This window comes from Notechis scutatus, chromosome 1 (genome assembly GCF_049901735.1).
Source record: "Notechis scutatus isolate UNSWTSFEM ecotype Mainland chromosome 1, rNotScu1.2, whole genome shotgun sequence".
Lineage (NCBI taxonomy): Eukaryota > Metazoa > Chordata > Lepidosauria > Squamata > Elapidae > Notechis > Notechis scutatus.
The window spans coordinates 25260566-25285300 of record NC_142009.1 but is presented as its reverse complement, the minus strand read 5'-3'; the positions used below and the strand labels follow the sequence as shown (position 1 = coordinate 25285300).

Here is a 24735-nt window from a genome sequence, read left to right as displayed (position 1 = left end):
TTTTTGGTTTTTCTTTGAAGATGTTTTGCTTCTCATCCAGGAAGCTTCTTCAAGTAGTTAAATGGTGGGGAATGGAAAGGAGTATAAATCCTTCAATTTCCCCATCATCCAGTCAGAGCTGAAGAAGTTTCTTGGATGTGGAGCGAAATGTCTTCAAAGGAAAACCAGAAAGACCAGTTTGCCTCTTGGAAAAGCACCTTTGGGACTTACCAGGTAGAGAAAATCTCCACCTCCAGGCTGCCCATAATCTTGGTGTTTAGCTTTTCTATTCAATCTTTTCTATTTAATTTTATCAATTTTTAAAATATTTTGTTATATTCTGAGCCATCCACTATATCAGTGAGATGGGCAGCAGGGAAATTAAACAAACAAATAAATAAAATATTTGGTGGAAAATATAAGCAAGCAGGTTCTCTAAAATGGTATTGGAAACTCTGTAACAGTGTGAATTGTATGTGAATGGAACACATAAAGTAGTTTTTAAACTACTTTAAAAAGTTCTGGTGGGATATTATAACTGCATCCTGCACTGCAAAGTTTGCATTCTATGTGTGGCTAGATTAGATTACCCTTAATATATTTTTGACTATATTATTTATATAATTTAATTATACAGTCAAACTAACTGCTGCACACAGAAAATGGTTGCATTAGAAATGGTTCTACCCTGCCTTTTTCTTTTCTAATGTGTGGTAATACCTTTGAGTGGACAATTTCAATTTTGTGAGTCCCACAGCTGCTGCTGTAAGTGGTAATATGTAGATATGACCCAAGTTCCTAAAGGTTTATTGTTCCGAACTATAGCAGCATAATACTCAAAAAACCATCTTGCTTGTCTCTAGAGAGCATATCCCCAAATTATATTGGTGTTGGCAAAAGCTAAAATAGATTTACTGTGTTTGAAAATAACACCAAGATCAATAGAAGATTGATTGTGTTTAGTAAGAATTGAAAGAGAACAGACTTTAACCAAAGAATGCCATCAGAGATTGGCTTAAATCCGTGTAAACCTTTAGATTCATTTCCTGAGTATTTGGAGATGTAATCCTGTACCTTCTTCAGAATTCTTGAAGATGTATGTAATCCCTCACCTTTTGGATTCTATTTTTTTTTTCCTTCAGAAAGATTGTAGGCCTTGTTGTCTCACCTCCAGCCACCTTTCACCCTAGTAATTCTATGAATTGTACTGTGCTTTTGAATCTGGTTTTGTGATAAAAATAAAATTAGTCAGCCTAGGAGGGGAATTTAGAGGAATAGAAAAACGTTGGAATGGCTTTTAGTATGGCTGGTAATGGTATCTTTCTGGGTTGATTTTGGGACTTGGACTTTGATCCTTTCTCAAAGAAAGGATTCAGAAATTGATTATGCTGGAGTGGGGGAGAGAGGTTTGACCTGGGAAGGACTTCGGGATTGCCTCAAGATTCGTCGTTAGCCTTTCTTTCTTTATCCTTCCCTCACTGCAGTTGTTTTAAAACTATTAGGGCAAATAACCTAGTTAATTGATCTAAGTTCTCGTTAATATCATTGGCTAAGGTCAGGAGGAGGTTGTGTCCAGAGATGGGGTTGGGTTGGATGAAGACAAACATTACAAATTGAGGATTAATTTAGTTATTAGTTGCATGACATTTATTTATCAAATTTAGAAACTGCCCATTTCCCTCACAGAGGGACTCTGGGTGATGTACAAATAAAATGTTAAAAACACAAAAACAATATAAAAAATAAAATAGAGACAAGTCTAGTAAAACTCAACATTAAAAATTAATTAAAAGACGAGAGGAGGGCCTTCATGACCACACATGCTCTTCTATGAGCCCCAAGCAGATGGCAAGAGCCAGGCCTTCAGATATTTTTGAAAGACCAAGAGAGTCAGACCTGCCTCACCTCTGGAGGGAGAATGTTCCAAAGAACGGGGGCAGTGATAGAGAAGGCTCCCTTCCTGGACCACACCAGTCGAAATTCTTTAACTGACAAGGTCTGCAACATTTCGAGGCGAGATGGGTGGCAAACAAATCTAATACACACATACTGTATACACACACACACACACACACATATATGTTCTGTCTCGTCTTTCCTCTTTCCCAAAATATGAAAGAGTACAAACTCACACCAACACAGGCAGGCAAGCTGGCTCGGACTTCACAGAGTTAATTCTTTGGAACTGATAATATTCTTGGCATTCCCACATGTCCTGCCTGCCAAGTCCGAACTGATAAAGTTTTACTCACAGAAAATCACAAGGCAGTCCACAAAAATAGTCATTCACAAAGAAAATCTGAAGTAAGGTTAAACTTTGTCTCGTACAAAGTTTCAGGAGAAAACACACCCACTTTTATCCCCTGTGGGGTGTGGCTCAATGACTCAGCTCACTCTCTGACCCTCCCACGCCTCCTACGTTGCTGCTCACATTTCTCCCTACGATGCTGCTTAGGATCGAGCCAACACTCTTTCTCTTTACTCCCTGTCAGGGGCTGCTCCGATATGCCTTCCTCCTGATTAATCTCAGGCTGTTCCTCTCGGTTGTCTGATGGAACCTGAGGCATTATCAGGGAGGAAGGTCCTGGGGAGGAAGGCATTGCCAGAGAGGAAGGTCCTGGGGAGGAAGGCATTCCTAGTTCCTCCTCCTCATCTTCCAGGTCCTCTTCCTCTGACAGCATAGGCTCGGGAATCGGGGCCACAACACATATATATACATATATATCCCCTGCCTACTGGGTAGGTCACATTGATGTTGTGATGGGATAAAGATGGTTCCATAGGTAATCTGGGCCCATGCCATTTAGCACTTTAAAGAGATAATAACTAACACTTTGAATTTGACTCGGAAACAAACCAGCCTCTAATGCAGCTCACATAGCAACAGCACATATTTTGCTGTTCTTTGGTCACCCAAGATTGCTCAAGCAGCTGCATTTGTACCAGCTAAAGCTTTTGGATACTTTTCAATGTAGAACACATTGCAATAGTCCAAACTATGACCAGGGCACGAATGACCGAGCAGAGAGCCTCCCTGTCCAGAAAAGGGTGTAAATGGCACATAACCCATTAAAACAGTGATATTCATACTGTATTGTTTGCACCATCGATTATAATGTTATTCCTGTAATTATTCCTGTTGTAGTAATGAAATACCACAACAGTAAAAAACATAATTAAATTATGTTTAAATTATAGTGAGCTAGGAACTGGCCTTGGTATTGATTTGGGGCTGCAGGTACAGGTGAAACTCGAAAAATTAGAATATCGTGCAAAAGTTCATTTATTTTAGTAATGCAACTTAAAAGATGAACCTAATATATGAGATAGACTCATTACATGCAAAGCAAGATAGTTCAAGCCGTGATGTGTCATAATTGAGATGATTATGGCTTACAGCTCATGAAAACCCCAAATCCACAATCTCAGAAAATTAGAATATTACATGCAATCAATAAAACAAGGATTGTACATAGAACACTATCGGACCTCTGAAAAGTATAAGCATGCGTATGTATTCAGTACTTGGTTTGGGCCCCTTTTGCAGCAATTACTGCCTTAATGTGGCGTGGTATGGAAGCTATCAGCCTGTGGCACTGCTGAGGTGTTATGGAAGACCAGGATGCTTCAATAGCGGCCTTCAGCTCTTCTGCATTGTTCGGTCTCATGTCTCTCATCTTTCTCTTGGCAATGCCCCATAGGTTCTCTATAGGATTCATGTCAGACGAGTGCTGGCCAATCAAGCACAGTAATCCTACGGTCATTGAACCAGGTTTTGGTGCTTTTGGCAGTGTGGGCAGGTGCCAAGTCCTGCTGGAAAATGAAGTCAGCATCCCCATAAAGCTCGTCTGTGGAAGGAAGCATGAAGTGCTCCACAAGTCTCCTGGTAGACGGCTGTGTTGACCCTGGACTTAATGAAGCACATTGGACCAACACCAGCAGATGACATGGCTCCCCAAATCAACACAGACTGTGGAAACTTCACACTGGACTTCAAGCATCTTGTGCCTCTCCATTCTTCCTCCAGACTCTGGGTCCTTGGTTTCCAAATGAGATGCAAAAGTTGCTCTCACCAGAAAAGAGGACTGTGGACCACTGAGCAACAGACCAGTTGTGTTTTTCTTTAGCCCAGGTAAGATGCTTCTGACATTGTTTGTTGTTCAGGAGCGGCTTGACAAGAGGAATACGACATTTGAAGCCCATTTGAAGCCCAAGGATCTGTCTGTGTGTGGTGGCTCTTGATGCACTGACTCCAGCCTCAGTCCACTTCTTGTGAAAGTCCCCAACACTTTTGAATGGCCTTTTCCTGACAATCCTCTCCAGGCTGCGGTCATCCCTGCTGCTTATGCACCTTTTTCTTCCACACTTTTCCCTTCTACATAACTTTCTATTAATGTGCTTTGATACAGCACTTTGGGAACATCCAACTTCTTTTGCAATTATCTTTTGAGGCTTTCCCTCCTTATGGAGAGTGTCAAGGATGCTTTTCTGCACAACTGTCAGGTCAGCAGTCTTTCCCATGATTGGGATTCCTACTGAACCAGACTGAGAGACCATTTAAAGGCTCAGGAACTCTTTGCAGGTGTTATGGCTTAATTAGCTGATTAGAGTGGGACACTTTGAGCCTAGAATATTGAACCTTTTCACAATATTCTAATTTTCTGAGATTGTGGATTTGGGGTTTTCATGAACTGTAAGCCATAATCATCTCAATTATGACACATCACAGCTTGAATTATCTTGCTTTGCATGTAATGAGTCTATCTCATATATTAGGTTCACTTTTTAAGTTGCATTACTGAAATGAATGAACTTTTGCACGATATTCTAATTTTTTGAGTTTCCCCTGTATAACCTCAGGCATATGGTACTTATGATTGTTCTGTCTGGAGGTATTTGGTAGCTGGTTGATGTGACAGCTGCATTTCTGTTTGGAACAATTACACATGCCCTGGTACATCTATACTGTAGACTCTTGCAATGTGCTGACTGGCTGAATTTGCACAGCACAAAGTGGAGTTAGGTAGTTTGCAATTTAGCATGTTGCAGGAGCTCAGCTGTTGCCTTAACAGTTACAGTAAGTTAACTGAAGATATTACTTTATACCATAATATGTTTTTTTTTTGTTTAGAATGTTATATGAACATAACAATTGCTCTTGAGTTTATAGTTTAATATATTGTGTGACTCAGGACACTGCATGGGATAGAAGTTTTGAGAAGTAGGAACCTGGAGCTCCACCCAGAAGAAAATAGATTGTACACTTTTTTAATGGCTACTGAAGAGATATGTGGGGGTGTGTGTGTTAGGGATAACATTGTTTACCCTAACTGGTTTGGGTAAAAAATAATAAATAAGTTATCATGGTTTGTTGGTTAAAGTGTGTGTAACTTTAACTACAAGAATGTAATTAAGGGTGTGGTTGTAAAAGCACCATAAAAGAAACAAGTCAATTGCAGCTCTCTCTCTCTGGCTTAATGATCCCTAATTACTGGATGGATTGATGACTGCGTTTTTCCTTACTGGAACGGAGGAGAGAAAGGAGTGTTGATTTCTCAACCGGAGAGAAGAGATTTATTTATTTTTATTTTTTATTTATTTATTTGATTTGCCAATTGTTTACAAGATAATAAGTATAAATGTATACATAGTTGTGAATAATACGGACTGATTTATTGTAAGTGAACTGACATTGGCTATTCAACACTGACTTTGCAAATTGAGTATCCTCGACTGGACTGACTGAAATGATACATGACTAATGGACCGTTTATTTTGACTATGCTATAATTCCTAATGGAATAAACTATATTTTTGATAGCACAAGCGTATCTGTTTTTACTGCGTGTTAACTAAAATACAAACTTATCTCACACATTTACCTGTCTGCCTATCTGACTACGCTACACATTCTGTTTAGTTTGTTTTCCTTAACACTCGTTGGGGAATTCAGGCTTAACAGGGGGGAGGGGGAAAGGTAAGAAAAAAGAGTTCCGCAGATACAACCTTTCTCTGGTTGCTCACCTAGAAATTCTTTGGAGCAATTTTTTTTGTCCGGCTCTTTGAAAAAACTATATGCTGGTTCACATGGCTTTAGAATGAAGTGGAGAATAAAGTTGGGTTTTTGTGTCTAGATATTTTGCATAGGGTGTCTATTAGGATTCTAGGAAAATAACTGTTAAGGCATGTTTTCAAACCATCAGTCATGTGGTGATGACTTGCACTTTTCCTTGTGCAATGTATTTCCGTTCTGGGTAGAGCATCCCTCTTAGTCAATCCTCTCTTTTTAAGTTCACTAAAATTATCTGCATGTGGACTCTTGATGCAATTATATAGCAAAATATTCGAGAGTTGAAGAAGCTTCTTGGATGAGAAGAGAAATATCTTCAAAAAACCAAACCCAGAAAGTCCAGTTGCTTCTTGAAAAAGCACCTTTGGGACAACCATGACCAGGATGACTGAGAATCTCCATAGGCATTTAATTGAGCAAAACCCTTGGTTCAAGAGGCTGTTCTCCCATGCTAAGAATTCAGCAAATGTTCTTTGCCCATCCGACAGAAGAGTTTTCATTCTCACCTGTTGGTTATAATATTTTATATAATATTTTGCCATTTTCACTGTTAAAAGATTGAACACATCCCTGCACAAAGGACACACCACATCTGTTTGTTGGAAGGAAAAGAAACAGGCTTTTTTGTGCTTTCCTTCTATTCAGCATGGTCAGCCAACTTAATATTGTATTTTCTAACCTACTCTTACACCAGGGTGCTCTTAGCCTAAAGGTCACTAGATATCTCCAAGTTAATTGCTAATTTTACTGCACTGGCCATCAGTATCAGATATCCAGCTGTCAAACAGCTTTGGGAAATACAGTATCATTTTATTTGTCTACAGCTGTCAGTAATAAGTCTATAATACGTTTTATTGTTTTCCTATATTTTGCTTTGGTTTTTAATTGTAAAAATAAATTAATCAGTAATCAGTCAATGAGAGGTAAATTTCTTATGTCAAAGGAGGACATAAGGTATGGAGGAGTTGAAAGGTATGTAGTTCAACAAGGCACCTGTAGTTGCATTCCAGAAGAATGTACGATATCGTGTAATCATGCTCTTCTTAGTACCATCCTGTCTCATTGTGTTTATAGCCAAATAGTATAAAGTTATCTGTCATGATGATGCCATTTATGGTGTTCTTCTGTAATATTGTGGTAGAATTTTTGCAATATGCTGCATAGCCCTTCAAGGATAAGATTTGCTCAAGTGTCAGAACTCTGAAATGTGTTGGTAAAAAAACTAGGAGCCAACGCAATTGTTATAACAGCCGTTTAAAAAATCTTTTATTATTCAGGCAGGCAGCTGCTTCCTCTGAGTATCTGATAAAAGAGGTCATAATTTTGTGAAATCTCATTCTGAGATGTTTTCAAAGCCCATTGCCTCTTCATGGCGGTTATGGTTGCGTGCCACAAAAGTAGTTGGAAGAAGGTATTTGGGAAGGTTATTAACAATTTTTCCATAGATTATTTTCAGTTGTTCTAGGCAATTTTAAATGGAGCTTGACCTCTTCAATATCAATGCAAATGTCATGTTTTCTTGAAGTTCTCAAAAGTGGATGGTGCTATAGTCATATTGGTTGTCTGAATCTTTTTAAAATTTGGTCTTATTAAGAGGCAGAGGACAGGCTAGAATGAAAGTTAAGTTCTCTTCTCCATTTTGTTGCTAGGTTGGTATGCTAGCATAGGAAGTTTAGTACCTGAACTTTTAAACAAAGCTTGTCAGTAAAATTAATCCTTCTGACTTTTGTTGAATGTTCTGTACTGGAAGAAAAAGCATTTGGCCTGTACCACTCCTTCACCATGATTCCAAAGTTATTGTTGGGTCATTGAAAGGAATTTCTGCATCTGGATGTTGACTTGTGTTTGCGTGCAGTTGGTTATTTGTGGAGCAGATCCAATTGAGATGATAGAGACATCATTATGCTTAGTTACCTGTGATTGTTTTGAGCAATGAGTCCTGAGGAAGCACACAGGCTTCTCTATACCTTAAGTCCAGCATGGTGTTGACTGGATCTCTGTCCCTTCTGGTTAATAAAAGCATCCAAGAAGGTAATAGGGGCTGGGTATTTGAAGTGGTAATACATCCTTGGTGGAGAAGCATTTCTTGATAGCTTTGAAAGAGGCACTGATGTGTTCCTTTCTCAAGAGGCCAACTCTTGGTCCAGCAATTGCAGATGACTACCCTGTGCTTAATCTTCTCTTTTAAAAAAAGCTGGTAGCTACAGAGACTTCTGGAAGAAATTGATTATTTGATCCTTGTCAGTAAGGATTCAGGTCTGAGTAGAGTACCAAAACCACATTGATCTTCTGGCTTGATGGCCTCTAGCAAGACTGGAATAGGAAGAGTCTAAATGTCTAGCTCTTGCTTGATTTGTTAGCAGTCTTGGGTACCATCCACTATGGTATCCTTTTAGAGCAGCTGCAAATTTTAGGAGAGAAGCCATAATGCTTTGGTGGCTTTCTTCCTTGAGTTGCCAGTTCTAGACAGTTGAAAGAGATGTTGAACTTATGACTACTGAACTGCATGGTTCAGTCCTTTCCCTCATCTCTTTAATAACTACATGAAGCCATTGGTTGAAGCGACAGGTCAGTATAGTTTGGGGTATTATCAATATACATACTGTATGTTATTCAGTTCTGCTTCTCCAGTTCTGGCAAGATAGGTAACATGGGGAAATTCTCAGCTGTAGAGGCTGTCAGGATCTGGAGGAGTGAAAATAGACAGACGTAAGCTGAGTTCAGCAAGCTGTGGATATATAAACCTTCTGACTCCAGTAAGGTAGTATATTTACTGCTAGATACATTCCTTCAGGTGGAACTTGCTCACAATTTAGGGATTCACTGGATTCACACCTTCAGCAGGTGAAACCATGGCCACTATAACCTTTGTAGAATTGTACTGTGTATCTTGTACACCAATTTTAACTTGGTAATATGTATTGTCATTGCTTTGATATTGCTGCTTGGAGCCATTTTGGATAACAACACTACAGAAATACTAATAACAAATATAAATAAATTCCAGTTCTCTGGGTAGAGTTTCCTTTTCTTCAACAATGGTACACAAGATTCTTCAGTAATTAACTTTTCCTGACCTGTGGTCTTAATAGGTTCTTGCTTGTATTATAATGGTGGAAAATATAATTTGCATCTTTGTGGCTCTGAGTGATACAGGTAATTTATCATAGTGGTGCTATTATTAAGTCAATTTAGTCATTGAATCTAAAAATTGGCATTTTTTTCTATGTGCAATGTCAAGTGCTCCTCCCTAGCATATAATGGTTTTGTTTTTTTTAAATTAGCAGGCCAATGTGATTTCCATTAGGCTATGGTATCTGTGACAATCCATGTATTGATGCTAGATGTAGAATATATATTGAGAAGTAGAGTTTCCCAAGGGAGAATGCTAGAAATGTAAAGAAACAACAGCCACCTGATTACATAGCACATGAGAAGCATAAAACAGTATTTCCATTAATATTTGGATAGAGTGGGAGGACCTATTGAGTTTAAACTCAAGAGGGTATAAGATGCAGACAACAGCTTTAACTGTCAAAAGTCAGTTTAAAGTGGCTTTAGTCCTAGTGTATAAGATCCTTTACTAGCCTTCCTTTGTTGAGTGTTTGTAAATCTTCAGCCTAATTCAAACCTGCCATTATGAACTTTGTTTGCTGTGTCCTTTTTCATCATTTTCAAGATGGAATTTTGGGAGGCACATGATATTGGGATCCATTCCGTAAAACATTTCATGTCCTGAGTGTTTTATCTTATAATGGTTTATCCAATAGCTGAAATTTGGAACTTACTGAATCATTCATTTCTTAGTAGACAGGGCTGTCAAAGCATTGATCCTCTGACATGTGTCACAGGAAATTGTTCTATTTGGGGCTAATAATATCTATTCTCCTTAAATCCTTATCATAGGAGAAATGATGAAGATCTTTAATGACTTCATGATCAATTCCAAATTTGTCAAGAAAATTGTCCTGAAAATATAGCTGTTAGATACTAATCTCTTGTGCACAATGGAAAACACCTCAGTTAATCTTTCCCTAGCATTGACTAGACCTGTATAGCCATTACATATTGGGAACAAAGTTCTTTTATCACTGTTGCACTAAGAAGGTGACTATATATGCTGTAATGACATCACAATGTTTGAGGGAATTTAACTCAAGGTTTTGTTCATTTTTCATTTGAGTAGCTGAAGTTTCTGAGGCAATGCAGAAAACAAGTTTCTTTGAAATTTCTGACCAAATTGTTGACATTACAATATACTGGTAAATGTTCACTTAAGTTGAAAATATTCATAAGTAGCATTTGTCTGTGGTGCCATGACAGCAAATACTACAACTTGGTGTTTGCAATGTGTGAAAAAAACCTTATTGGAATCACAGATTATATGTTACTAAACATCAACGCTCTGAAATTTAAATAATTTCTTTTCAACGTTAATTCACTAGTCATGTGTTAAAAGTTTCAGGATGTCTCAAGAGGCATCATTTCACAATCTCCTCAAGGAATATCTTACTTTTTCTGCTTCACACATAGAAAGCTGGAAATTAAAAAAGAAGAAAATTTTCCATTTACCTCTAACTCTGCTTGTTTCAATGGATGTTAATCAGGCTTGAATATAGTATATTCTGGGTTGATCCCGGATCCTCTTCTGTGTGTTGATGAGACACCAGGCTTCCTTGAATACAGCTCTGAGTTTCTGCTGTTAGTTTTATGGGGAAGAACTGGGCAGTTGAGTAAGGTCCTTGATTTCTGGTGACTTTATGAACATATCCATGTAGTTTTGTTGGCAGCAGTACAAAAATTGCTTTTATCTATTATTGAGACATGTTTTAAAATTCTCCAGTCTAGACTTACATCCCTACTATTCCTTGGAGGTCTCCCACTTGAGCATTAATCAATCCCGACTTTACATAACTTTCAAGTTCAAGCCAGTTAAATGCTGCCATCGTTTGTTGAGGACCTTTAGTGAAGCAAAATTATAGCACAGATTCCAGCTTGAGAATCTTTCCCTTGTGTGAATCCATAGAAATGTTTCAGTATAAGTTTTTTTCAGCCAGTGTAATGGAAGCTAGTACAGTTTAGCTGAGAGTTGAGACATTTGTAGAGCCTAACTTCAGTGGCAATGAAAAGGGTACTGTCCAACTGCTATTTATATTTTTATTCTGCTTTTCCTCCCAAAAGAGTCAAGAATGGTATGCAAAGAAAGCAAAACAAGACAATTTACAAACAATAAAATAGTTATTAAAGAAGAAAAGCAATTAAAACAAATTTTCCTCTTCTAACAATTGTTATCACAACCTATGACACTGAAAGTCAGATACAGATAATCAGAGTTGGAAGGGACCTTGTAGGTCATCTAGTCCAACCCCCCGCCCAAACGGGAGACCCTAGACCACTTCTGACAAATGGCAGTCCAATCTCTTCTTGAAAGTCTCAACTGATGGTGCTCCCACAACTTCCGAGGGCAAGTTATTCCATTGGCTGATTGTTCTCACTGTCAGAAAGTTTCTCCTTGTTTCCAGGTTAAATCTCTCCTTGTTCAGTTTCCATCCATTGTTCCTTGTCTGGCCTACAGGAGCTTTAGAAAATAGCTTGACCCCTTCCTCTCTGTGGCAGCCCCTCAAATATTGGAAGACCTATATCATGTCTCCCCTGGTCCTTCTCTTTACTAGACTAGCCATGCCCAGTTCCTGCAACCATTCGTTGTATGTTTTAGCCTCCAGTCCCCTGGTTGCTCTTCTCTGTACTTTTTCTAGAGTCTCAACATCTTTTTTATAATGTGGTGACCAAAACTGGATGCAGTACTCTAGGTGTGGTCTTACTAAGGTTTTATAGAGTGGTATTAGTACTTCCCTTGATCTTGACTGTATCCCTCTGTTAATACAACTTAGGATTGCATTAGCTTTTTTGGCGGCTGCTGCACACTGCTGGCTCATATTTAGCTGGTTGTCCACTAAGACTCCAAGATCCCTCTCACAGTTACTGCTATTGAGCCTGGTTTCACCCAGTCTATATGTGTACCTCTGGTTTTTCTTGCCTAAGTGTAGGACTTTACTTTTCTCTACATTGAATTTCATTTTATTAGATATGGCCCAGTGTTCTAGTCTATCAAGATCCCTCTGGATCTTGAGCTTATCTTCTTGGGTGTTAGCTATTCCTGCCAGCTTAGTATCACCTGCAAATTTGGTAAGTTCCCCTTCTATTCCCTCATCTAAGTCATTAATGAAGATATTGAAGAGTACTGGGCCTAAGACGGAACCTTGTGGCACCCACTGCTTACTTTCGTCCATGTAGACTTAGACCCATTAAGGACTACTCGTTGAGTACGGTTTGCCAGCCAGTTGTGAATCCATCTAGTGGTGGTGCTATCTATTCCACTTTTTTCTAGCTTACTAAGAAGTAGGTTGTGGTCTGCTTTATGGAATGCCTTGCTGGAATCTAAATATATTATGTCCACGGTATTTTGCTGGTCTACTAATTTAGTCACTGTGTTGAAGAATGAAATAAGATTGGTTCGGCATGATCTTTTTTTAACAAACCCGTGCTGACTGCTAGTTATTACTTTACTTGTTTCTAGATGTTGGCAGATCTGTTTTTTTATTATCTTTTCCAGTATCTTCCCGGGTATTGATGTTAGGCTGATTGGTCTATAGTTTCCCGGGTCTGTTTTTTTTCCTTTTTTGAAGATGGGAACCACATCAGCTCTTTTCCAATCCTCTTGTAGTTCCCCGGTGCTCCAGGATTTTTGAAAGATATGGTGCGTGGTTCTGAAATGACCTCTGCCAGCTCCTTTAAAACTCTGGGATGTAATCCATCAGGCCCCGGTGATTTGTTTTCATCAAGTTCAGACAGGTGTTCTCTTACTATTTTTTTTGCTTATTTTAACTTTTATTTCTGGTCTGTCTTTTACAGTTATGTTTTTGGTGGGTTGAGCTATAGTTTCTTTTTGCGTGAAGACAGAGGCAAAGAATGAGTTAAGCAGTTCTCCTCCATGCTGCATCGAAAGCCCAGGATGGGTTGACTCCTTCCTATGACATCATTTAGCTGAGTCTGTACTAAGATATAAAAGCCAGCCCCCGGAAGAGACCCCAGCTTTTGACTCAGCTCCTTTCAGTCAGTAGCTGTGTCTCTGAAAGCTTCTGTTAGATAACACTCGCCAGCGATCTTCAGTGCAGTTTTTCCTCGTTTCAAGCAAGGTTGGGAGCAGCGTTGCCAGAGCGCTGTTCAGGCAAGTTGGGCAGCGTCTGTAGACCTCCCCCACACCTGCGGTTTGAGTGGTCGTAAAAAGCGATCGGCAAACCAATAACAGCTTCAGCCAGCTGAGGTTCTGTAGATAGCACTCACCAGCGATCTTCAGTACCTTTTTTCCTTGCTTCATCAGCTCTCAGGATCTGGGCAGCTGCTCTTCCAGGAGAGCAGGGCTCGCTCTCTCCTGCAGCGTTGGGAGCAGCGTTGCCAGAGTGCTGTTCAGGCAAGTTGGGCAGCGTCTGTAGACCTCCTCCATGCCTGCGGTTTGAGCGGTCGTAAAAAGCGATCGGCAAACCGATACCAGCATCAGCCAGCTGATCGTGTGGCCAGAGGTTGCCCTTTCCTTTGCTGACTTCACTCGGGGCTCTTTATAGCCTAAGGAGAAATTCTTCGATCTCGGAGCCTCTTTCCCATAGTCAGCGGCCATCTTGGGTTGAAGCCTTCTACCACGAAGTGAGCGGCCATTTTGTAAGCCCGGGGGCCAATTTATACCCTAAGGGGCTTAATACAAAAAATTTACAAACAGTTTCTTTCCAGCGTAAGAGCCTTTATTCTTCAAATGGAGCAAGATAAGGGTCAGGCAGAGTCCCCCCCCCCAGTGGAACAGTCTCTTAAGCCAATAAGAGAAAAAGTTGTAGGCAACGCACCCAATCAGTCCAGAGGGAGGTGGCTGCTAAAATCAGAGCTAAGACTCTAGCCCCTAAGAAGGCAACTCAGGCTGAGTTGAGGGCAGAAAAGCGCAGACATGCAGCCCTAGAGAGGCAGTTCAGCAGAACTATTCAACAGAAGGGAGTGCAACTACAGCATCTTTCAGGTGATACCTGTGGGCCCCAGCCAAGCCCTCCCAGGGGAGGAGAAGTTATCTACGAGCCTGTCTCCTGAGGCTTTTGCAGTACAATGATCTTCAGGATCTAAGCAGATCTGGGCCTTATTTCCAACAGGCTTCTGGGCCCTATGCTCCTCCCCCTCCCTCCAGGCCTCGAACATCTTCTCAATCTAGGCCTGAAGCCACCTTCACTCCCTCAGCAGCGGGCCTTCGGCCTTCTGCCCCTATCTTTGAGCATAGACCAGGGGATATCCAAGATGTTGTCTCATTGGCCATTAGGCAGGGATTGGCTGAAGGCTTCAAGCAAATCTATAAGTTGCCTCATCACCCTGATTTACATAGGCCCCAGGACCTCAGGGTCCATTCTTCTCTACCAGAATGGGAGGAGGTTGATAAGGAGGGAAGGGCTTCACCATCTGAACACAGTTACTCCTCTCGTTCAGAACGTGAAGAGGGCGAGACCTTTGACCAAAATCTTTCAGAGGAAGAGGACTCTCACCCAGAGCAGACATCCTCTGCATTGGTCTTCAATCCTTCTCTCTTCAGGCCATTACTCAGCAAGGCCTTGGTCACTGCCAAGCTGTCGCCAGAGGAAGTGGCTCCCGAGCCACAAGGAATTCCCTCTAGCCAGGGAGACTCATTCTTCTCCAAGCCTGTAGTGCATGCAGGGGTTTTGCCTTCTCCCACTTTATTCTTGGACATGGTCAAGGAACAGTGCACTTCCCCTTCGGCAGGTCCTTGCCCATCTTCTCTGGATAAGCGTTTCTACAACGTCAGTGCAGCCCTGGACAATTCTTTGGCAGTGCCTTCTGTTGAAATTCCGGTTCTGGCCTCGTTCCCATTTTCTGGCACTCTCACGTGGGCATCCATATGGTGGCTGCACCAACTCCAGATTAGATTGCCTACATCTGACCTTCGGTCTCACCAAGGCCTTAATAAGATTATCGCAGCGGCGGAATTCACTGCAGATGCCACTCTCAATTCCGCCAAATTTGCATCTAGGGCCATGGCATCTTCAGTAGCAGCAAGAAGACTGTTATGGCTCAGAAATTGGCAGGCGGAGTCACGCTGTAAATGGAAGCTGGTTTCAGTTCCATTCGCGGGCGATAAGCTTTTTGGCGATGCTCTGGAACCTTATCTCATCGAAACCAGAGATAAACGTAAAATTCTCTCTTCCTCTGGGAAGAGAGCCGACTATCGCCCAGCTCCTTATACTGATAAACAGCCCTTTCGGGAGGGTGGGGGTCGTTCCTGCCATCGCTCTAAGTAATCCCTTGTTCTCCCCACCCATCGGAGGTCGCCTAGCCTTCTTTGCCTCCAAATGGGAGGAGTCAACGGCGGATGCCTGCATGGTCAGCACTATTAGGTCAGGATTACAATTGGACTTCCTAATGCACCCCCCTAAAAAAAAAAAAAATTGATCTGTCCTGTCTCTCGGGACATTTCAAGGCAAGACCTCATGAATCAGGCCATTCAACTCCTTCTTGAAATCCGAGATATTCAAACCTGTTCCTCCCTCTCAATGGGGACGTGGGCTTTATTCTTGCCTTTCATCGTTCCCAAAGCCTCGACGGGGGGGTAGCGAACCATCCTGGATCTAAAATTTCTCAACCAATTTGTAAAATACAGGCTATTTAAAATGCAGACTCTGCATTCTATTTTAGAGAGCGTTCGGGAGGGCGATCTCCTCTCTTCCACTAATCTCATGGAGGCTTACCTCCACATCCCAATTTGGCCTCATCATCTCCAGTTTTTCCATTTCTGTTATCAGAATACCCATTACCAGTATCGAGCACTTCCCTTCGGCCTCTCATCGGCTTCAAGGGTCTTCATGAAGGTTCTGGCAGCATTGATGGCATCTCTGCTTTCTGTTCCAGTGAGGATCCAAAGCTACTTGGACAACATTTTGATTCTGTCCTCCTTCATCCATGCAGCCCATCGGGATCTGCAAATTACCCTGTCATATCTCCAGAGCCACGGATTTTTCCACTCCTGTCCATTCTAATGGTTCCTGCTTCCCTACCAACGAGCAGGAACCAGCCATTCATCCATCAAGGTCCCGCTCCCGCCACAAATCCGGAGATCTCTCAATTGGTGGTGTTCCCTGTTAATCTGGAAGGGATTCCTTTTCAGGGTCCCAGACAGGCTAGTGATAACCACCGATGCCAGCCTCCTGGGTTGGGGTTCCCATATGCAGGGCCAGATAGCTCAGGACCTTGATCCAGGTCAGAGCAGGCCCTTCCCATAAATTGGCTAGAGCTCAGAGCCATTTTCTAGCTCTCAAGCATTTCAGGCACTCAGTGACCGGCTCTCATGTTCTTGTCCTTATGGACAACATGGCCGCCATGGCTCATGTCAACCGGCAGGGGGGGACGAGGTCCAGAGCCCTCATGGGAGAGGCTCTACGGTTGGGGTTATGGGCAGAGCAACACCTGTTGTTGATCTCAGCGGACCACTTCTCTGGGATCAACAACTCCCAGGCCGACTGGCTCAGCAGGAGCCTAGTCGACCAGGCAGATGGTCTATTCCTCCTTCTCTATTCAGGGACCTTTCCCTCAGATTCAGAACGCCGGAGGTGGATCTTCTCCACTCCTCAAATTGCCCAGGTCACCAGATTCTTCACCAGGTTTCCTTGCCAGGAAGTGGAGGGGACCAATGCCCTTCGGTGCAGATGGCCCAAAAGTCTCCTCTATGCCTTTCCCCTGCTCCCATCATTCCGGCAGTAATTCGGAAGATGTTGCAAGAACGAGCGGAGCCCCTCCTCCTGGCACCCTATTGGCCAAGGACGCCCTGGTTTGTGGACCTGGTCAACCTGTCGGTGGCTTCTCCTTGGAGGATCCCAGCCCATCTAATCTCCCTTCATCAGGGGATTCTGCTCCACCTGGAGCCCCAGTGGCTCAAGCTGACCATGTGGCACTTGAGCGGCAGCGGCTAGAGGTGGCTGATCTTCCTGAAAGGGTCATCATCACTATCCTGGCATCTCGCAAACCTCCCACAAGGCGCATCTATGATGCCACCTGGAAGGCCCTTCCCGATGGTGCCTTAGGGAGGGTCTCTCTCTCCCACTTTAGCCCAGTTGGCAGAGGTTCTTAGATTCCTTCAGCATGATCTGGAGAAAGGTTTGGCCCCCAACACCTTTACACAGGCAGGTTGAGGCCCTCTCCTCGGTTCTTTCATGGGGTTCGCTTCCTTCCTTATCCCATCACCCTTCAGTCAGGAGGTTTTCGAAAGGGGCTTCCAACCTGCGGTGGTTCACAGATATCCTTCCTGGGATCTTCATGTGGTCCTTTATGCCCTTACAAAGCCCCCTTTTGAACCCCTTAGAACATTGTCTCTCCGTTTCCTGACTCTGAGGGTAGTGTTCCCTGTTTCCATCACTTCAGCCAGGCGGGTATCCGAGCTCGCTGCTCTTTCCATCAGACAGGACCTTTGTTCCTTTCATGATGATAGGGTTGTCCTCAGTCTGGACCCCTCATTTATTCCAAGGGTTAACACCTGTTTCACAGGTCCTAGTACATTATGTTGCCTGACTTCTGCCCCCTCCCGCATCATGACTTAGAGCAGCAGTGGCACTCGCTAGACGTAGGTAGGGCTCTTACAATATACATTAAGCACACTTCCTCCTTCAGGAAGTCTGAAGCCATTTTGTTTCCTTTTCTCTTCTCACTTGGGGCACAAGGCCTCTTCTCCTACTATTAGCAGGTGGGTCAGATCTTGCATTGAGCAGGCCTACAAAGCTGCGGCCCTTCCGGTTCCTCGAGGTCTAATGGTGCACTCTACCAGAAACGCGGCCACTTCGGCTGCCTGGGCGACCCAAACACCCTTGGAGGAGATCTGTCATGCGGCCACGTGGACATCTCTGTCTCCTTTCATCAGATACTACCGTCTGGATGTCTTTGCCTCGGCAACTGCAGCCTTCAGCAGACGGGTGCTTCAACAGTCGGTGTGATGAGCCGGACGAGGACCCACCCGTGGACATGCAAGCTTTGGTATGTCCCATCCTGGGCTCTCGATGCAGCATGGAGGAGAATGGGCATTGGTAGAAGTTACCCTGAACACCCTTTCTATCTATGCTGCGAGAGAGCCCAGCCCCTCCCTTGATTCGTCCAGAGAGGGTAAGTCATATTTCTGTATTCATTTGTGCTTTCAGAGACACCTTTCAGTCTGTCAAGTATCTTCACCAAAGCTGGGGTCTCTTCCAGGGACTGGCTTTTATATCTTAGTACAGACTCAGCTATGACATCATAGGAAGGAGTCAACCCATCCTGGGCTCTCTCGCAGCATAGATAGAAAAGGCGTTCAGGGTAACTTCTACCAACGCCCATTCTGCTTTCTCTCTGTTGCCTGTTACTTCCTTGCCATCTTCTCTCTTTAATGGACCAACTGTTTCCTTGATTTTTTTCTTGTTATCTGTAGGTGAAATTTCATGAATGAGTTCATGGATGCTACAATTTATGAGAAACATATGATTCCAAGATGCTTCAAAGGTTTGTAATACATGCAAATACACACACACACACACACACACACACACACACACACACACATATATATATATTTATTTATTTATATTGCCAAACATCCAAAATTTGATCACATGACTAGGGCTACTGAAACTTGTGTGGCTACTGTATAAGGAAATGCATTGTTAGGCCTCAAAAACTGAGAAGAATACAGTAATTCTTCTAAGCAGATTTCTTTATTGTTCCTCAACTATAGACAGAATCTTGCCAAAGCAAACTACCCTCATAAAACATACAATCTGGGAACTTTTAAGGAGGTTCAGTCTTCACCCTCTTTCTCTCACATAAACTATTTAAACTGAATTGTCTCTTGGCCTTTTGGTATGCCCTCCCTCCCTCCCTCCTGGGAATCCAGACTACATTCCATCACAAGTCGTGAGTGTGTGTAACTTGTTATAATATCTTGGACAGTTGGAATCAAATTAAGTTGCAGTATACTCTAAGGCAGGGTTGACAAACTCGATTTCATTGAGGGCTGTATTGGGGTTGTGTTTGACCTCAGAGGGCCGGGGCAGGGGATGGACATGGTGGGCGTGACTGGGGTGGGTGTTTGACACAGGCTCAAGATGCATTTTCTTTCTTTCCATGGTTCTTTACTATAACTATTTTCCTATCTCTTCTACCAGATATTATGGGCAAACATTTATTACTTATTCTTCATACTCCACTAAACTTTTTATTTCAAAATTTATACCCCATTGTTTAATAGTAAATTGCTTTTCCAGGCAGGAAAGCTATTTATATTATTGTATTTTTATTATTCATCTAATAATAAAAATACAAAAGCATAAATAACATGATAATACAAGATCTAACAGCAGAGGTAAATTTCCAGGATAGTAAATAGAAATGGCTGTCAATGATAGATTGTTGATTAAATGGACCTACAGTATGTAAAATCTGGCATTAAACTGTAGTATTAACATAGGATACTGCTTATTTTCTATCCAGATCAGGCACTTACTTGAGACCACATAATTATAATCCAGTCCAATCCAGTCCTCCTGTAGCACTCTGCTGGCTGAAAATGTGCTGTGCAAAGTGCTTCTGGTGGCTAGAGAGGCCGAAAAGCACACGGGGGGGGCGTGGCCCATTTTGGCTGGCAGAGGCACTGCGGGCCGGTCCTTTGATATTTCCAGGCCGACCCTGTGGGCCAGATTTAAAAATCCCATGGGCCAGATCTGGCCTGTGGGCCTTGAGTTTGACACCCCTGCTCTAAGGAAATCTAGAGAAATCTAAGGCAATTTCACAAAACTGGGATCTATTCAGATATATAAATTTAAACTACTGTAATTCCTAACAGTACCAATACTAAGTTGAGAATTGAGAGTTTAAGTTTACATATCTGGAGTCACACCTGTATATTGGAGAATACACAGTTGGGGATATACGATTGGGGAAGGTTGGTTATAGGAATGAAATGGGGTGGAAGCTGGTTTGTCCTTGGAGGAAGAATTGACTCCACTCTCTTAAGCCTTGTTTGACCTAACAGTAGGGAACAGGGTCTTTCTTTTCCTGTATGTAACTATTTTTAACATTTTATTTTTATTTGTAAAAATGGTATTTTTATTTTTTTTATTTGTAAAAATGGTATTATTATATAAATGTTCTTATTTGAATCAAAGGTGTTTTTGAAAAGGCAACTGGCCTTTCTTAGTTTTTTCCTTGAAAACGTTTCACTTCTCATCCAAGAAGCTTCTTCAGATCTATTCAAAGAGTGTTTATCCCAAAGCACATAACTCAATGTCTATGGAGATTCTCAATCATCCAGGTCATGGTTGTCCCAAAAGTGCTCTTCATAAGGTAACTGGACTTCTTGGATGAAAACTGAAACCTTTTCAAGGAAAAAAACCAAGAAAGCCCAGTTGCCTTTTGAAAAACACTTTTGGGATAACCATGACCTGAATGATTGAAAATCTCCATAGACATTCTTATTTTGAAATTTCATGATAAAAATCAAGAAAGATTGTCCAATTTGTCCCACATTCTTCATGTTTTTTTCTACAATTATCCTAATGTATAATGTGTCACAATAACTTTGTCGTTTTATAACTTAGCCAAAGGATTTTTTTTAAAGAAAAAAGCAACTTCCTTTGCTTCAATAATTTACTCATTTAAGTATTTGGCCATTGTTTCAGTCAAATTACCTGTTTTGGGCAAATGTATTTTATTTTTCCTTTTTTTTTTTTTTTGCATAATTGAAAAAAAATGAGAGTTTTTCTGATAAAAGAAGACAGTTTGCGTTAACACAGACCTTCTTTCCTTTACAGCAATTTTATAGATTTGGATAAAAAATGAACAGTTATAGGATGCTGACTAATGAAACTGATTTTGTCAGCAATAGAGAGATCATTTTTGCTGTTGTAATAAGATGTAGTTTCAGTCCACTATGAAGTAAATGTGCCAGTATGCATTATCTCCTTTTCTGCATTCAGAGAATAAAACACTTCAGAAATTCAAATGACTTGGGGAAATTTACTCCAGTGTACATTTCCCTTTGCGGCCGAGGCTCTGCTCTGCTGGGTTGACAGGCTGCTATTTCCTTGAATACAAAGGGGTACATTATAAATAACTTCAAAGCACTTAAACCAAGAGTGGAGTGTCATGGTAAGTTCCTGGGGGAGCAATAGAGAAGAACCTGAGTCTTATCAGAAACTGAGTTGTGAATTAAAGTGCAACCAAGATATTTTAATTCTTAAACTATAAAGGCTATCCCAGAGGAAAACAAAAAACCAGCAGGCATAAGACTACATAGTGGACCAGTTTCTGCGATCAATACTACATATATTTCTATCTCCAAACCTGAGAATAAATGGGTGAAGAACTGATTTATGAAATGTTAAGTTGAGTCGCAGAAGTTTGGATGATTCTGAAATCTTAGGTGCATATCTTCTGCTCTTAGCAAGTCCAGAACAGGGTGTGGAATAGGACCAGTTGAACCATCATTTAACCTTAAAATGAAAACATGGCATGTGGACTTTGTGTCAGAAATCCACCTTTCTAGTACCAGGATTATATGGTGCTACCAATCTTTAAAATTCTGTTAAGATAGCTTTCTCAAGACAGACATAGTTGTAGCATATGCATGCCTTGGCAAGTATCCCAAAAATGACTTTTTGAATAGTTTGTGTGGAGGCAGCTACCGAATTAATTGGCAAAGCGATCTAATTAATTAGCTTAATATAGACAGTGGCATCCATTGCCAGTATGTAGGCAAATTCTGTAAAATGTATTTAAACTTTATTTCCATCAGAGTGGGGAACAGAGAAGCACTGAGCTGATGGATGCACAGAAAAGGTGTACACTTTTTTTGTTGTTTCTATTTTGGAATAGCTTAGTTTTTTTAAAAAAAAAAAGCTTTTGTCCTCTTTCTCCTCTCATCATACAGTTGCATCTGGTTATTAAGAAAGGAAATGTGGATGAAGTTGGTTGGACTGCTGCTTTTTTGTAATCACCACAGAGAGATTCATTAGATGATAAGATTTAAAACTTTTTAAAAAAGAAACCATTTTGCTCAATTTTGCCCTTTTCCCCATGTACTTTTTGTTGTTGTTTCTGGCGGAACAGAGAAAAGAGCTGGATCTGAACAAGGAGGTCAGAAGCAGAGCACATCCTGGGCTGGATTCCTAGATTGAAGCTGGCCTTGTAAAAAACAACGGGAAGGTGGACAGGAAGCAAGGGAGAAAGGGAGTGGGAAACAGGGCTAAAAACCAAGAATCATCCATCTTTAAAGTCATAAAGACATGGCAACAAATCAGTTAAACTGTGGGAAAACTGGATGAAAGAGGGTGCAATTATATGGATTATATATATCAATACTGTATTCTTTCATAATTATTCAAAAAAAATTTATTCAAGAAATAAAGCATCCCTTGCCACAGCTGAAATGGTCAGTCCTATATACTCTCTCTTGTGTAGCCTATCCAGCGCATCAGAAGGCAGCTCTTCAACAGGCATTCCTGCCAGGCTTCGTGTAGTTTTGTGTATTGTTTAGCTAGAAAAGAGCAGGCTATAGATATAATTTAATATGAAAACCTTTTTCTCTTCCACCTCTACCTCCCCCCACACACACTTGATCGCCATGGCTGCTATAAAAACCTTAGTATATAAAAACTGAACTTTGTTTTTGAGCAAAACCTAATAGGAACATGCTTTTTTTATGCTAAAAGGTGCAATATTAGAAAAATGCCCTCTTTATTCTTCTCTCGCTCTGGAAGGGAAAAAGCAAGTGCATCTAAGATTTCCATGAAACGAATGCTTGTTGAAGGAGAAAACAACTCTTGAGTGCCTGATAAAAGGTTTCATTTCACCAAGCAGTGAGGTGACCCTCAAGAAAGCTTCTAATGGGTTCTGTCTCTTCGTGCATGTGTGTGAATCAGTAAGGGATAGTGTGTGTGTGTGTGTATAGCTGGGCTCTCCAGCTGGAATATCTTACATGAGATGTTTTGTGTGGAGGGAGGGAGGGAGGGAGAGAGAGATAGGAATATGAATATGTTCTGGGTTTTTTTTTTTTTTTGCAGATACATTTTCCATCACATAGTTCAGGGTGCCAAAGCTTTGAGTGATGCTCTTGCAGACCAGTAATTGTCCTCAGTGTTCATTCTCTTAGTTCTGGCTTGTGGTTAGTTGCAGGCAAAGGAGAATGTTGTGGTAGCCTAGCAACTGGTAGGCTAGGAAACTATATTTCACTGGAACTAAAGTGGAGTCAAAAGGTGCTTATTAGAGTACCTTCTGTGGAGGGAAAACCTGGTGGTCTTGTTTGAAAGTCAGAAGTAGGCCCAGTTCTCTGGCCCTATTTGCTTACATTTTATAGTGCTTTTTGAAGAAATTTGTTGCTAATAGGCAACTGGCATCAATGCTGTAGATGTTTTGCAGAATAGTGCCCTCTGTTCTGTGATTCACTGACATGGTACCCATCTTTTCACCTTTGGCTAGGTTCTCAAAGTAAACCATGGTTAAACAAACCATGACTTAGCACAAGCTACCTCTAAATTTGGGGAAGACTTGCTGGAGGTCATTGGGACCATGGAACAACATTATTTAGTCTAGGATTTACCCTAGGATTCAGCTACAGAAACTTTTTCTGATCTTTAGTAAAATGTGGACAGGTGACCCATGGCTGTCCTATTCCAGACCAATAGTATCTTCAGAACTGAATGTGGGCAGATACCCTGAGCCAGTGGTGGGATTCAAATTTTTTTACTACCAGTTCTGTAGGCGTGGTGTGGCTTGGTGGGTGTGGCTTGGTGGGCGTGGCAGGGGAAGGATACTGTAAAATCTCTATTCCCTCCCCACTCCTGGGGGAAGGTAAAATCTCCCCATTCCCTCCCTACCCCACTAATCTGCTTTCCAGCTCCGTTCTCCTGTGCAGGGCAACAAAAGAAGACCCAGCCAATCAGCTGGGACTCAGGAGGCACAGAATAGATGGGTGCGGGGCCAGTCAAAGGTAGTATTTGCCAGTTCTCCGAACTACTCAAAATTTCTGCTACCGGTTCTCCAGAACTGGTCAGAACCTGCTGAATACCACCTCTGCTCTGAGCCTCTTAATTATCTGAATTATCCAAAAATGCAACAAGCTTATCTAATTTCATTGCAAGTGAAGCAAAACACAGTCCATCTACAGTTCTTGGATAATTTTTTGGTGGTTGATGGTGATTGATTAATTATGTGCTACTGAGTTGGTCTCAACTCCTAGTGACTACATAGATGGATTTGTTTCCAATTTGGTCCTTTTTCATTGATGTATCTGTCACCACTGTAATTGAACCCATTCAGCTTACAGTACTGCTGGTGTCTTTTTCTTCTTTTTCCTTCCATCTTTCCGAGCATTACAGATTTTCCTAGAGAGAGAAGTATGTCCAAATTATGATAATATGAGCGGATCATTTGTGCAAACTCTTGAGATCATTTGGGTGAGAGCTTTGGGTTGATTTGCTCGAGGACCATCTGTGATATTCTCGGGGTCTTCCCTAACATTAAAATTCAGAAGCATCACTACACTTGATATTCTGCTTCTTCAAAATCCCAAAAGTGTCAGATTGGTAGCTATAATTTGTTGTTTTTATTTCAGAGGATGTTAGCAGGGATGT

General features: G+C 41.5%; 1 protein-coding gene across 2 annotated transcripts in view; it reads left to right on the top strand.

Annotated features, from left to right (window-relative positions):
• The window catches only part of PITPNM3 (PITPNM family member 3), a 142276-nt gene that overhangs the window by 26113 nt on the left and 91428 nt on the right, over nt 1–24735 (top strand). Inside the window, exon 1 of one of the 2 annotated variants that reach the window (XM_087959082.1) lies at nt 18544–18610. The exons of the other annotated variant lie outside the window; for it this stretch is intronic. Coding sequence (XP_087815208.1) covers nt 18550–18610 — 61 coding nt within the window. The 5' untranslated portion in view covers nt 18544–18549. Of the gene's footprint in view, nt 1–18543; nt 18611–24735 lie in introns of those variants that run through there. 2 annotated transcript variants of the gene reach the window in all.